Below are 12,634 nucleotides of genomic sequence, written 5' to 3'. Positions count from 1 at the left end.
CACACACACACACAAACCCTGGGGTCTGTCCTCAAACCTCCTTGGCAGCCAAGCTCTGCTCCGAGGACTCTCCCTGCCAACTTGCAAGACCAGCTCCCTCCCGCAGAAAGGGGAAAAGGTCGAATCGCAAAACCCGGCTTGACCGTCACCTGGCAGGACCCTGGGAAACTCCGACCAGACCCGGACTAAACGTTGGTCGGGCTCGGCCCCTCACGTGCCAGGTGGGAAACTGAGCCCAAGGGAGAGAAAGTACGCGGGGCCTGGCCAGGACTCGCCGTGGCTTCGTCCGCATGCGGCCGGGCCCCTCCTCCATGAACGCTGTCCTGTGCTGCGTTCGCCGTCCTCGGGCCCCGGCCATCAGCCACGCCGACGACCCCTGCCTGCGCCTCGAGGGAGGCCCGGACCCCTAGCCAGCCGGACTGCGCGCCGCCCCCTCCCCGCTGGTCCAGGCAAGAGCCTCGCTTCCCCTCCCCCCTTCCCGCCTCCCAGGCCCGTGTCCCCGCCTTCCCCGCAGGCGACGGGTGGCGGCGGCAGGAGGAGCGGGCCCTGCCGAGGCAGCCCGGACCTTGCTCACTGGGATGTAGCGAACCAGCGGGGACCAAAGCTGCGCGCACAGCCGGGGACGCAGCTGGATCCGGGACCCGGCCGAAGTCGAAACCTAAGCCGGAGTCCGTGGCGAGCGAGCCCGGAGCCGACGAGCCGCACACGCAGCGCAGCCCGGGTCGGGTAAGAGTTGTTGGGCTAGGGGCGCCGGGTCTCCGCAGTGTTGGGGCGCAGGGAGGTGGTGGCCGAGTTCTGTGCTGTTTACTCCGCGAGTATGTAGGGACCAGCCAGTGGAGCGGGACTAAGCACATCGCGCGGAAGGCCAGGGTCCATCGAGGCAGCGCGAGGAGCTCGCTCCTACGCCAAGCGCACGGTCACAGCTGCCATCACCGGGCGCTACCTCACCTAACCGGTGGGCACACCCTACGCTTCAGCTCCGGGTAACCCAAAAGGGCAGCAGGCTCAGGGGCGCGGGCCCCAGCCCTGCGAAGGGCATAGCCTTGCATGTCTTTCACAGCCCCTCGTGGCGGCGCGGGCCGCAGGGTACCTCCGGGAGAAAGGGCCGGTGACAGGGCCACCCGCCGCTCCCCGTTGCGCCCGGGAAAGGGGCCCCAACACGAACGGAAGCGTTGGCCCCTCTGCACGCCGAGGGACTTCGGCCTTAGCTTCGTGTCAAGAGGGTATTTTTCCTAAACGAAACCGCTTCATTCGTTCGCTCGTTCGTTCCGGCAGCTATGCCGCAGAAAAGCCTCAGACGTGGGCCGCAGTCCCGGCGCTCTTCGCCGAGGATCCCGACGTCCCACCGCAGTGCTGGAGGCGCCCCAACCCCCGGCGGCCTGCCTCGCCGGCAAGGGTCGGGCTTTTCCTTACCCTAAGAGAAACCCCAAATGCTCTTCGCAAATCCAATAAAGACATCCCCGCGGCTTCTTCAGGGCGCAGTGGTTGACACAGGGAGCCTAAGCACGCAGCCGCTTCTCTAGACCCGGGTCCGGAATTCTGAAATTGAGCAGCCTTCTGAATCTGAGCGATTTGGGCCGCGCTAAAGCAAGGGCCCCGTGGGCGGCATCGCAGAAATGGGGATCCCAGGCTGGAATCCTTGTTCCGAGGTTTTCCGATTTAGGGATTCCCTTAATCTAAACTATCTGTGTCCACTTTTCTGAGAAACTAAGGCTCGGGTATTCTCTTGGCATTCCCAGTGGTCTCTGACAGCCACCAGGGCCAGAGGGAAGGCAACTCCAGGTTGCTGTCCACTTGGTCAAGGACACAGGTCTGGGGTGATGGCAAAAGCTACAGGCAGCAGGGGCAGCACAGGAGGGGACTTGCTGGCCCCTGCCCTTCCCTCACTGCTTTGGGACTCCTCATCTCTACTCAGAAAAGTTAAAAAGGTGGACGGGGACATGGAGACCAGGCTACCTGGATTCTAGGACACAGAGGTGGTATTTGCTGACCTTCAAGCCAGGCTCAGAGTGCCTTCCTCTCAGGAAAGCGGCTGCTGGGAAGAGGAGACCGTGGTAGCAAAAGCTGACCCTCTGCTCCCCAGGTGTGTGACAGCCCCTGCCACTTCCCTAGCCTTCTCTTCCTATCAGCTCAGCTGTTTTGGGGAACCAGATAGCGACCACTGGACTGGGGTGAGCTGTGAGCCCAGAGAGCGATGGGCCCTTACCAGCTGCTGACTGAGCGTTCTGAGTTCCGTGCTCCCATCTCCGCCCCATTTAGCCAACCTGGCTGAATACTTCTCAGCTCTTTCCCCACCAGGACAGGCTGGGGAACCCCAACTGACAGGAAGTTTCAGGCCGGGGTCCTCTGAAGCCTAAAGAATCCAGTAAGATTGTTCCCAGCCTCTACCTGAGTACCTCTTTTCCCCTCACCCAGTAATTGCTTCTATTCAAAGAAACAAAAGCTTTTTTATTGGGGAGGGGGTCTTAAAACCAGGCGGAAGGCAGTAGGTGGTCCCGTCTGCACTCCCAAAACTGGGTTTTCTAGTTTGAAGTTCCCCACGGCCTAAGAGGCTTAGGGCTGGAATGTCCCAGAGTCACGGATGGCCCCAGCGGGCGTGGGGGGTGGGGGGCAAGCCATGGCACATTCCTTCCCTTTTCCTAAAATCCCTTGATTCTGGCGCAGAGATTAGGGCGGAGTACCCTCATGAGTGGGTGGAAGGATGCCCTCCATGAGGACCCTCCAACCACCCTTCCCAAATAAAATGACGAAAGCATTCTTGGACACAGAGTCTGTTTTGAGTGAGACCAGCCTCAGGAAGGGTCCCTGTGGTGACGCTTCAACCCCCACTACAGCCCAGGCTCCTCTCTGATCAGCCCAGCCGGGACTCTAAGCCCCAAATTTCCTGAGAGTCACAAAATCATCGCTAACTCTGTGTGGCCTGGAGCCACGGAGACTGGGGCACATGGTTCCAGCCCCAGTAAGCCCCCTTCCCTCCTCTCCACATGTCCCATCGTCAAGCGGGCTGGAGGCTGAAGCAGAAGGCAGGGATTGCTGTGTCCCATGTGAGACAGGGGAACTGAGGCACAGTGCAGGTCAAACCTTGCCCAAGGTCACACAGCAAAGCCAGGGGAATACTGGACCCCTACATTTACTCCTGAAAGAGAGCTGCCTCCTGTTCTGTGTGTTGGTGTGACTTATCTGTGAGAGTGCAAGAAGCCCCTACACTACCTGGGATGGTGGCCAGTGGAGGGTGTGGCTGGGGAAGCAGAGAGAGAGTGCCCTGGTCCCTTCTCCAGCCAACACCCAGGATCAGGCCAGGGCCTCCTTTTTATCCATCACTTCCTCGCCGTGCCCCCACCCCATTCCGCACTACCTGTCCAGCAGAACAGACTCCCCAGGGAAGTTCCCAATAGTGTCAGCCCCTCTCTAGGGCTCAGGGCCCCTGGAGATATGGAGCTTCACCTACAATAGCCTGAGGGCCTTTCCATCCACACAGCAGGCATCAAGACTTCCAAATATAGGGAGTATTGTGACTGCCTGGGTCATTATCAGAGGCTTGGGGCCAGAGGGGAACACAGCAGGTGCTCAATCACTGCATCAAATGGATCAATGATGAGGGATGCAAGCCCCTCAGACTGAATAGCTAGACCTGCAGAGTCATAAAAGAGTCCCCGTCCATGGAAGTCCTGACCCTTTAGAGCCTCTGAGGAGTGAAGAGCTGTGATCCTCAGCCTCTGGGTGCCCACAGGCGTACCATTCATTCCATGTCCTGGGACCCAGTGTCCTGGGACCCAGAGTCCCTGGCCTGACACTTGGCGGGCTTAGAACACATCTCCTATGCCCTACCAGCCAGATTTTGTGCCAAACATCACCAGTGTCCCGGGATCCAGAGTCCTGGCTGTGTGTACATATGTGACTGTCCTCAGCACTCCCTCGTATGGGTGCAGTATGTGTGTCGCTGTGTACACAGCACACCTGTGTGGGTATGCAGTCTGTGGATGTGTGCGCATGCTCCCATGTCCTGTCTGTACCCAACAAGCTGGGTGGCACGCTGTCCTGTGGGCATAAGGGAGCCATATGAATGGTAGTGTGTGGACGGGCACTCCTTGGTGTTCTGCAGCACTTGGATACCTCCTTGAAAGGAGACATCTGCTGCTTCAGGAGACTCAGTCAAAAAAAATTGTGGTAAGGATGGGGCTGATAGCAAATGCTGGGCCACCATACTTCACACACACACCAAGACTATTTTCTTCCTGGGGGGGTCTCAGTTTAAGAGAAACTTCCCTTTGGGAGGAAAGGGCAGGAGTCACTGAGCTTCCTCCAGCCAAAGTCATGGCTGCAGCCTCAGCCTCAGCCTCAGCCCCTGCCCTCTGTGCTCACAGGCACCAAGTGAGAGTGGGCCAGGCCCAGAGGGTGGGCCTTGGGCAGAGGCAGAGGCAGTGAGAGACAGGTCTGGTTCCAGCCTGCGCCTGCCCCTGCCCCCCAGTCCTCACCGAGGAGCTCAGCCTGAGGCCTCCCTCTGATGGGGAGCCCGGGTGAGGGCTCAAGGCAGAGCATCCCGATGCTGACAGCCCGCATGCTCAGTCCCAAGCAGAGACCTCCAGGAAGAGACGAGGATGCACTGGGCCCTGGGGGAGGCCCTGGGCCTGGAGAGTAGGGCAGTGCTGCTCCTATCTGGTGGAACTGGTCAGCAGGTGAGGAGCAGAGGGCAGTCGGGTCCAGCAGTGGGCAGAGGAACAGTTCAGGGTCGCACCCTACCACCCCAGCCTTCACCTATTTGCTTAAGACTTTGAGGTCTCAGGGCCAGTTAACAATTGTTGAGCAAAATCCTTCAACAAACTTAACTGAAGTAAGAGGACTGGAGGGGATCATTCTTAGGGGTGGGGAGGGGAATGTCTTTGCCTGTGCCCAGGAGAGAAGCTCCACCGTAGGCTTCCTGGGCGGCAGGCCCAGGGTTGGGAAATTGCAGTCACCTGGCCTGCCAGGCCTGTGCCTGCTGCTCTGGGAAGCCCAAGTGGAGGCCCCAGGCCGCTACAAACCTGCCCTGAAGGGGGCAGAGGCCCACCCGGTGGCTGCCAAGGCACTGGCCTGGCCCATTTGGCCACTTAAAGGTACAAAACAAGAGAAGAGAGCCTTACAGAAAAGGCTGCGGGGCCTGGCGGGGCTCTTGGGGTCTCCTGCTGCACTCGCCAGAGGCCTGGAGCCAACAGAAACGTTTCATCTGATTAGAAGCCATCAGTTCTATCCCAATCCCGGAAAATTGACTGCGGTGCAGAGGCGGGGGCCTGAGAAGCAGCCTTGGGGGAGAGGGTCCAAGCTAATTAGGAGGCAGCATCCGGGGGCCCATTAGAGCACAGGCTGCTGTCACTCAGCCGGGCTCAGGTCCCGAGAGAAGTGGCCGAGGAAGGAGGGGCCAGCGGCCCCTCAACGAGGACGCAGCTAGGAGCTGGCAGTACGCCCCGGGCTCTGCCCCTGCCCTGGCGCTGGCTCGGAGGTGCCCGCTCGGTATGATCCTGCTCTGTGAGATCCTACTCCGTGAACATTCACTCATTCTGGGCTGTTCTCGCAGGGGGCTGGGGACTTCGAGGCGGCCCAGACAGGAGTTGATCCTGAGCGAAACAAGTCATTTGGGGCTTGAGGTGGGCACGAGCCGCGCGGGACTTGCAGGCCAGACGCGTTTCTTTTGTGCGGCTGAGGGAGAACTCGGTGTGTCACCGGGGAAGGAGGGAGAGGCGCGGCGAGGCCGGGTGGGGGGGAAAGGGGGCGGGGAGGCGGCGGGAAGGTGCCTGCGGAGGAGGAGGGCGCGGGCGAGGCAAGGAGGGAGGGAGGGCAGCAGAGAGGGCGCGGCGGCGCGGGCAGCTCGGGGCTGGATTCCGCCCGCGCTCCCTCGCTCGCTCTCTCGCTCGCTCCCTCCTCCCCAGCCCCCTCCCATCCAGGCCCACCCCACCCACCACCCCTGGCGCAGGGACTGCTGGAACCTGGCGGTGCGCGCTGTCGCTTTAAGACAGACTCTGCCGGCGCGGTCCCGAGCCTTAGAAACCGGCCCCGGATCGGGAGCCGGGGCCGGGCGGGCGGCTGAGGCCCGAGCGGCGGGAGCGCAGCGCGGAGCGCGAAGTCGGGCGCGAGAAACCGCTGCTGCTACCGCCCGCCTGGCCCCGCAACCCCGGGCGGTCCATGGGGCGGGCGCGGCGTCGTTGCGGGCGCGGGCAGCCCTGCGGGGCTGCCGCTTAGGCGCTGCGCTCTTGTCCCCGCAGGTCGCAGCCAGGGCGGCCGGGCGCGCCCAGCCCCGGTCCCTGGAGGGCCCGCCGCGGTCCACGCCTCCATGGACGCCTTCAAGGGCGGCATGAGCCTGGAGCGGCTACCGGAGGGGCTCCGGCCGCCGCCGCCGCCGCACGACATGGGGCCCGCCTTCCACTTGGCCCGCGCCGCCGACCCCCGCGAGCCGCTGGAGAACTCCGCCAGCGAATCGTCCGACACGGAGCTGCCAGGTAAGCGCCGCTCCCCCGCGAGGCGCGCACAGGGCATGCTGGGGCGCAGGGCGCGGGGAGTCGGGAGCGGGGCCTGGTGTCCGCGCCGCGCAGTCAGGCTCTCTGTACGCCCCAGGAGCGTCAGGACCTTTCCTTTTCCCATTCTCCATCTGACGGCGAACGCAGAAATTTACGCGCTTTATGAAGCGGTCATTTAGGGCTTTACGAAGGCATTTCCACGCGGTCCCCACGCGCCAAGAGACCGGCAGCTGCACGAACCTACAACCGAGGGGCAGACTGACAGCACCTCTTGATCAGGAGCAAATAGAACAGGGGAAAATTAGGGTTTGTGCAATTGGGTGCCAGAGGGCCGCTCAGACGGAAGGAGAGGAACAGATTGAGAAGGGAATGGGGCGGCGGGCAAGAGAAAGTGCCCAGAGAGACAGAAAGGGAGACAGACACGCCGACAGACAGCGGGTGACAGATTGAGAGGGACAGACGGAAGAGAAGAAGTAGCAAGAAAAGTCAGAAAAGCAAACGGGGGAGAGAGGAAAAAACCTCAAGGAAAAAGAAGACTTGTAGACCGAGGACTGCAAGGACAAGCGGGCCAAGGGGCGCGGCCGGCTCCGGGCAGGACCCCCTAATCCAGCCGGAGCGCTCAGGCCGCCCAGCCAGGGCTCTGACTCGGCTTCGGCAAGTCTCCCTCCGCTCCGCGCTGCCTTATTGTTCGAGCTCAAGCTTTTCTCCCCTGCACCAGCTAGGTAGCCGGGTGGGCTGCACGGGCAGTGGCGCGGCTGATCCCCAGCCCGGCCTCAAGGGTCCCTATCAGCTCCCGCGCTTGCCATCCTAACTCGGCGCGGCCGCCGAGCTCCCCACTCCCTGGGCCCTGGGCTCCATTAATACGTTCATTTTTTTAATGCACCGCTGAGTGTTTCTCTAAACGTTTTTAATCTCCGTTTGTTTTGTTTTACATCCCTAAAGTAACTTTCTCTGAAAGGTTTTGTTTGCTTGGTTAAAAAGCAATCAACGCTGGACTGTACTTTTGTTTTCAAAAGTTTTAAGCGTGGCCTTTGCTTGGTTTTTATTTATAAAACGCACAGAAATATATATATAGATAGATAGATTGCTTTTTAAAACTCAGTCTATGAGAATAAATTTAAATTTTTAGCTGCATTTTTCGACATAGAAGACTTACTAACTAGGTATATTTCTCTGGAATTTAAAATATTTACATGCAACATTATTCTTCGGGAGATTTTTTAAAAGTAAATCCAAAATGGCGCATTTCTCAGGGAGTTTCTCAAAATCCATTTACAGTGGTGTTATTTTGGTAATTTAAGTTATCTAACTATAGTGTTGTATTTCCCTGGGATTTAAAAATTACCTCTAGAAGGACATTATTGAGAAAGGGTTAAAAAGCTATTTACTTTTTTTGTTTTAATCCCAGAGAAGTAAATGCCTGTGTCTGCCTGGAGTTTATACACATACAGCACTGTATTTAGTTAGGGGTGTGTTTTTGGCTACTTAATTTGCATCTGCTTTGTGTTTCTACCTGCTTTTTCTATGCTTTTGTGACCTTTTCTATACTTTTAGGCATGGAGCTGTGAGTTTTTCTGGGCTTCTGTGTTTTGTTTTTAAAGTTCTTTCTTTTTTATGTTTCAATGTTTCTATGACTGCATTGTTTTGTGTAGCTTCAAAGGACACAGGCTAGAACCCAGGTCACCTAGACAGAGTCTGTCCCTCTGGGCTGCCTGGGCTGGAGAAATTTGCTGGGCCTTGGGACTTGAGGCTTGGAGCTGAGACAGAGAACCCGGCTGTGTGCTGCCTGCCCAGTGGGGCTCCCACACTATCCTGGGGAGAAGAAAGCAGAAGGGGTGCAGGCCCTTCTGGCTGCCTGGCTCTTGCTCCAACCGACTCGCTAGCTTCAGGCTAGAAAGATTTGATCCGCGTTCAGAAAAGCAGAGACCTCCTCAGATTTAGTCGGGCTCTTCAAAAATGTACCCTTGTGAGTGACATTAGCAGTAGGGCTCATGCTTGAGTGCAGCTGCAAGAACAGGCCCTGCCCCTCCAGGAACCTAGGCCCACAGCTCCTGCTCCTGGTCTCTTCACCCGGCCACGCCAGACCAGAGGTGACTACTGACAAACAGGCACCCAGCGATCTCTTCCCAATAGGGACAATTCCAGGGCCCCTGTGAGAGGGAGGGCTGCCGGCGCTGCTGGTCGGCAGTTCGGTGGATCCGGGACGGGGTACAAAAGGGCATAAGCCCGAGGTGACCGGTGCCCCGTCCTGCCTGCTTCAGAGAAGGAGCGCAGCGGGGAACCCAAGGGGCCGGAGGATAGCGGTGCGGGCAGCGCGGGCTGCGGTGGTGCAGAGGACCCCGCCAAGAAGAAGAAGCAGCGGCGGCAACGCACACACTTCACAAGCCAGCAGCTGCAAGAGCTGGAGGCCACGTTCCAGAGGAACCGCTACCCCGACATGAGCATGCGGGAAGAGATCGCTGTGTGGACCAACCTCACCGAGCCGCGCGTGAGGGTGAGCCCGGGGGGCGCGCCAAAGGGGACCCGCGCAGACGGCTGCCGGCCTTCCGCCGCAGCACTCGAAATCTTAGACCCGCGCCCAGGCTTTCACTCCTTTCCATCACTCAGACCTGCTCCCTTCCTCCACCGTGGGAGATTCCACCTTAGCCCTGGGTCTAGCCTGTGGCTGCCAGGCCCTTTGGCCACTACCGTCCTGGGCTGCTGCCCCTCGGGCCCCATGGACCCGCATCCTACCTGACTTTCGGGCGCTACGGCAGCCCCAACCCAAAGACCTGTGGCCCAAGGAGACTTTCTCATGCCCTGTAGAGCCCAGGGCCCACTCGGATGGGACCACCCGAGACAGCGCAGAGCACTCCCCGCTGCTAGGGACCTCGGGGTTGATGGCGCCTTCCCCTGAAAACGAAAGGGAAAGGCAGGTCCTGCCTAGCAGCCTGGGAGAGGCCTGAAAGGTGCCTAGGCTTGGGGGTCTCAAAGCTTCCTGGTGCAGTGGTCCATCCATAGCCTGCTTCTCCAAAATTTCTGGAATTCTCCACCTGACTCGTCCCCAGCCATTCAGCCATTCAGTAGCTAGGCCCTTTCCCTAATTCCTAGGGCTGGGTCCGGTGGGGGGGGGGGGCAGCTCTGGTGGATGAGTGACCTTCAGATCGAGTCCCCTTGGAGACATAAGGTCTCCGACCAAGATCAGAAAGCACCCTCTCTCTCTTCACCCTTTAATTCCCAAAAAAGCAAGATTTTCCTGCCAGAGCAGCAAGAGAATCATTTCTTCTCTGGTGCACAAATATTTAATTAGATATTGGGAGCACGTCCCAAGCCAGACCAAAGTCCTACCTGGACTCCCTGCTGTAACCCCATCTCTCACTCCTCCCCATTCAGGCCGGCCAGCCCGATGGGACACTAGTGAAGACAGCACTCAGTAATCCTGAACTCACTAATCCTTCCCAGGTTTATGGTGGGGTAGGGTTGGAATCAGGCAATGTCAGTGCTGGAAACTGGAGACGGCTGAGATGCAGGGTCGAACAAGTAGCTGAGGAAACAGCCCAGGGCTGGAGGAGGGCTGGGGAGGGTAGACGGCATGCAGTGGGAGGATAGGTGAGGGTTGGCAAGGATCAGGAGTGGGGAAAGAAGAGGTTCCTACTAAATTTTGTGGGAGAAAGTGGAGAGGGAGATTAGAGAGAAACTAGTAAGAACTGAAAGGAAATTAAATATTTGCAGAGAAACATATTTGGCATATACTTAGGCGGCAGGAAAGAAATTAAATATTTAAGGGAGAAGCAAAAGGATCAAGTATTTGAGAAAAATAAAGAATCAACTATTTAAGAGAAACAGTGAAGATCACATATTTGGAAAGAAGGAAAAACTATAAATATTTAGGCAAGAATCTAAAGGATTGAAATGGGTGAAGCAAATGGACTGTTAGAGGGAGAAGAAAGCGGTTCAGATAGTGAGGTGGACCAAACGAAAATAAACACTGGGGCAGAAATGAGAATATCAAATATTGTCAATAAAGATGGAAACAGACCATTTGAGGAATGAAAAACAGACTGAAGAATGGGGGAAGTAGAACGATCCTGTTTCAGGGAAGAAAAATGGCTTTCGTATTCGGGGGAGAAGAAAAAGCATGGTATAGTTAGGAGATAGATGGGGACCCGTTTGCGGGAGAAGGCCATCGCTGGACTGGTTGAGAGAGGAAGAAAGAAAACGAATATTTGTTAAAACAAAAGAGGATCCGTATTAGGAGACGAAAACAGATTTAATTTGGGGAAGAGGATACAGATCAGGAAAGGGAAGAGACTACTATTTTCAGGGGACAGGGAAGGAACCATTATGGAGAGAAGGCAGAGGTGGAATTATGGAAGGAAAGAAACGCTCCTCGGACAGAAGGAAGCGAAGTGGAGGGCTGGGGGTGGGGGATGGAGGTGAAGGGGCCTTCCCGCCCTCCGCAGCTCTGACCCTTGTCCTGTCCCCCTCCCCCAGGTCTGGTTCAAGAACCGGCGAGCAAAGTGGCGGAAGCGCGAGCGTAACCAGCAGCTGGACCTGTGCAAGGGCGGCTACGTGCCGCAGTTCAGCGGCCTGGTGCAGCCCTACGAGGACGTGTACGCCGCCGGCTACTCCTACAACAACTGGGCCGCCAAGAGCCTGGCGCCAGCGCCGCTCTCCACCAAGAGCTTCACCTTCTTCAACTCCATGAGCCCTCTGTCGTCGCAGTCCATGTTCTCGGCACCGAGCTCCATATCCTCCATGACCATGCCGTCAAGCATGGGCCCGGGAGCCGTCCCCGGCATGCCCAACTCGGGCCTCAACAACATCAACAACCTCACCGGCTCCTCGCTTAACTCGGCCATGACCCCGGGCGCCTGCCCGTATGGCACACCCGCCTCGCCCTACAGCGTCTACCGGGACACGTGCAACTCGAGCCTAGCCAGCCTGCGGCTCAAGTCCAAGCAGCACTCGTCGTTCGGCTACGGCGGCCTGCAAGGCCCGGCCTCGGGCCTCAACGCCTGCCAGTACAACAGCTGACCGCCCAGCCCGGCCACGCGTGCCGCACGGCGCGGGGGCGGAGCACGCACGCGGGGCCTCGGTCGCCGCGCCCGGGCCTCGCGCCTGCGCAGCCCCCTCCCCCTCCCTCCGGGTTGGTTTTGTGTTTGCTTTTCCGGACCCCACTCAGCCCTCTAAAACCAGACAAAACAAAAAGACGTCGGAGCGAAGTGCGGCGAAATATCGGATGAGTTGCAATTTCTCTCGGGATGGCGCGGGTGGTGTGTGTGCGCTCCCTCGGGCCTCGGCGGGCCACTCCGCCGAGGGGACGCAGCGCGGGCGGCGAGCGCCGAACCCGGCGGCCCGGAGACGACGCCCTCCTGGCCCGCGTTCCCGACGCGGTGGACCCGGACTGTGCGGCCGCGCCTGGGAACTGGACGCGCGGAGCCCAGGAGCCTGGCCCCGGCCGAGCGTACCTTACTTAGCTCTATTCGGATCCGAGTTGGAGCGGGCGTTGGGCCGAGGATGATGGTGTCCAGCCCGGGGCAGGGGCCTCGCCGAGGAGCCGTGACAGGCCCCGGCGCGACCCCAAGAGCCCTCGCCTACCCCGCGCCCGGGAATCCTATTTTAAGGCTTTGGAGTGGACGCGGCGGGAAGATGGGGGAGGGCTCGTCTCCGAGCACCTCAGCCCCCAGCTTCGTCGCAGGCCCAGGCCCTCTGCTCCGCTCCCGGGTTAGGAGGTGACCCCCCTGTCCCGGCGAAGAGCCCCTCCTCACCGCCCGCCGCGCAAGAGTCGAGCCGGGAGAGCTCAGGGCGCGGCCAGGGCCCCGCGCCCAATTTGCACACCCGCTCTCCGGCCCGCGCCCCTGTTTACAGCGTCCCTGTGTATGTCGGACTGACTGTACAGAATTATAAATCTGTCTATATCGACTTGTCCATGTACGTCTATTAAAACCATAGTACGAGCGTGCTAACCACTGCCGAGCCCTGGACTGCTTCTTTCGGCTGAGGAGGGAGGCGGGCAGAAAGGGAACTGCGCCACCGAGGGCCCTATAGGAGGGAAGAGCCAAACAGACCCCGCCAGGGTTCCTACTCCCACTTCCCTACTACCGTTCCTGACCTGTCAGCCCGGCTCCCTTGAGGGACGCCGCCTGGCGCTCCGAGCGCTCTCT

The 12,634-nt window shown here is 59.1% G+C and overlaps 1 protein-coding gene across 2 annotated transcripts; it reads left to right on the top strand.

Moving 5' to 3' along the window:
- The first annotated feature begins 340 nt into the window (after positions 1-340).
- Positions 341-11,662, top strand: PITX1 (paired like homeodomain 1). Of its 2 annotated transcripts, XM_033096395.1 has the most exons (4): positions 341-726; positions 6,237-6,470; positions 8,750-8,982; positions 10,962-11,657. In XM_033096395.1, the coding sequence occupies exons 2-4, from the start codon at positions 6,305-6,307 to the stop codon at positions 11,502-11,504; spliced, it is 942 nt and encodes a 313-aa protein (XP_032952286.1). In that variant the 5' UTR covers positions 341-726; positions 6,237-6,304; the 3' UTR covers positions 11,505-11,657. The 2 variants fall into 2 exon arrangements, with proteins under 2 accessions (XP_032952286.1, XP_032952285.1); XM_033096394.1 differs by lacking the exon at positions 341-726 and having other exon boundaries at positions 5,989-6,470; positions 10,962-11,662.
- Positions 11,663-12,634: the final 972 nt, after the last annotated feature.

The sequence above is a fragment of the Rhinolophus ferrumequinum genome, chromosome 24 (assembly GCF_004115265.2).
Source record: "Rhinolophus ferrumequinum isolate MPI-CBG mRhiFer1 chromosome 24, mRhiFer1_v1.p, whole genome shotgun sequence".
Classification (NCBI taxonomy): domain Eukaryota; kingdom Metazoa; phylum Chordata; class Mammalia; order Chiroptera; family Rhinolophidae; genus Rhinolophus; species Rhinolophus ferrumequinum.
Note: the sequence above shows the minus strand (reverse complement) of the source record. Positions and strands in the feature narration are given on the sequence as shown.

Excerpts from the sequence above, each read along its gene's own strand:
- PITX1 (XM_033096394.1), top strand. The coding sequence starts at position 6,305 with ATGGACGCCTTCAAGGGCGGCATGAGCCTGGAGCGGCTACCGGAGGGG. Across the intron at positions 6,471-8,749 it reads GTCCGACACGGAGCTGCCAG|AGAAGGAGCGCAGCGGGGAA; the intron begins GTAAGCGCCGCT and ends TGCCTGCTTCAG. Across the intron at positions 8,983-10,961 it reads TCACCGAGCCGCGCGTGAGG|GTCTGGTTCAAGAACCGGCG; the intron begins GTGAGCCCGGGG and ends CCCCTCCCCCAG.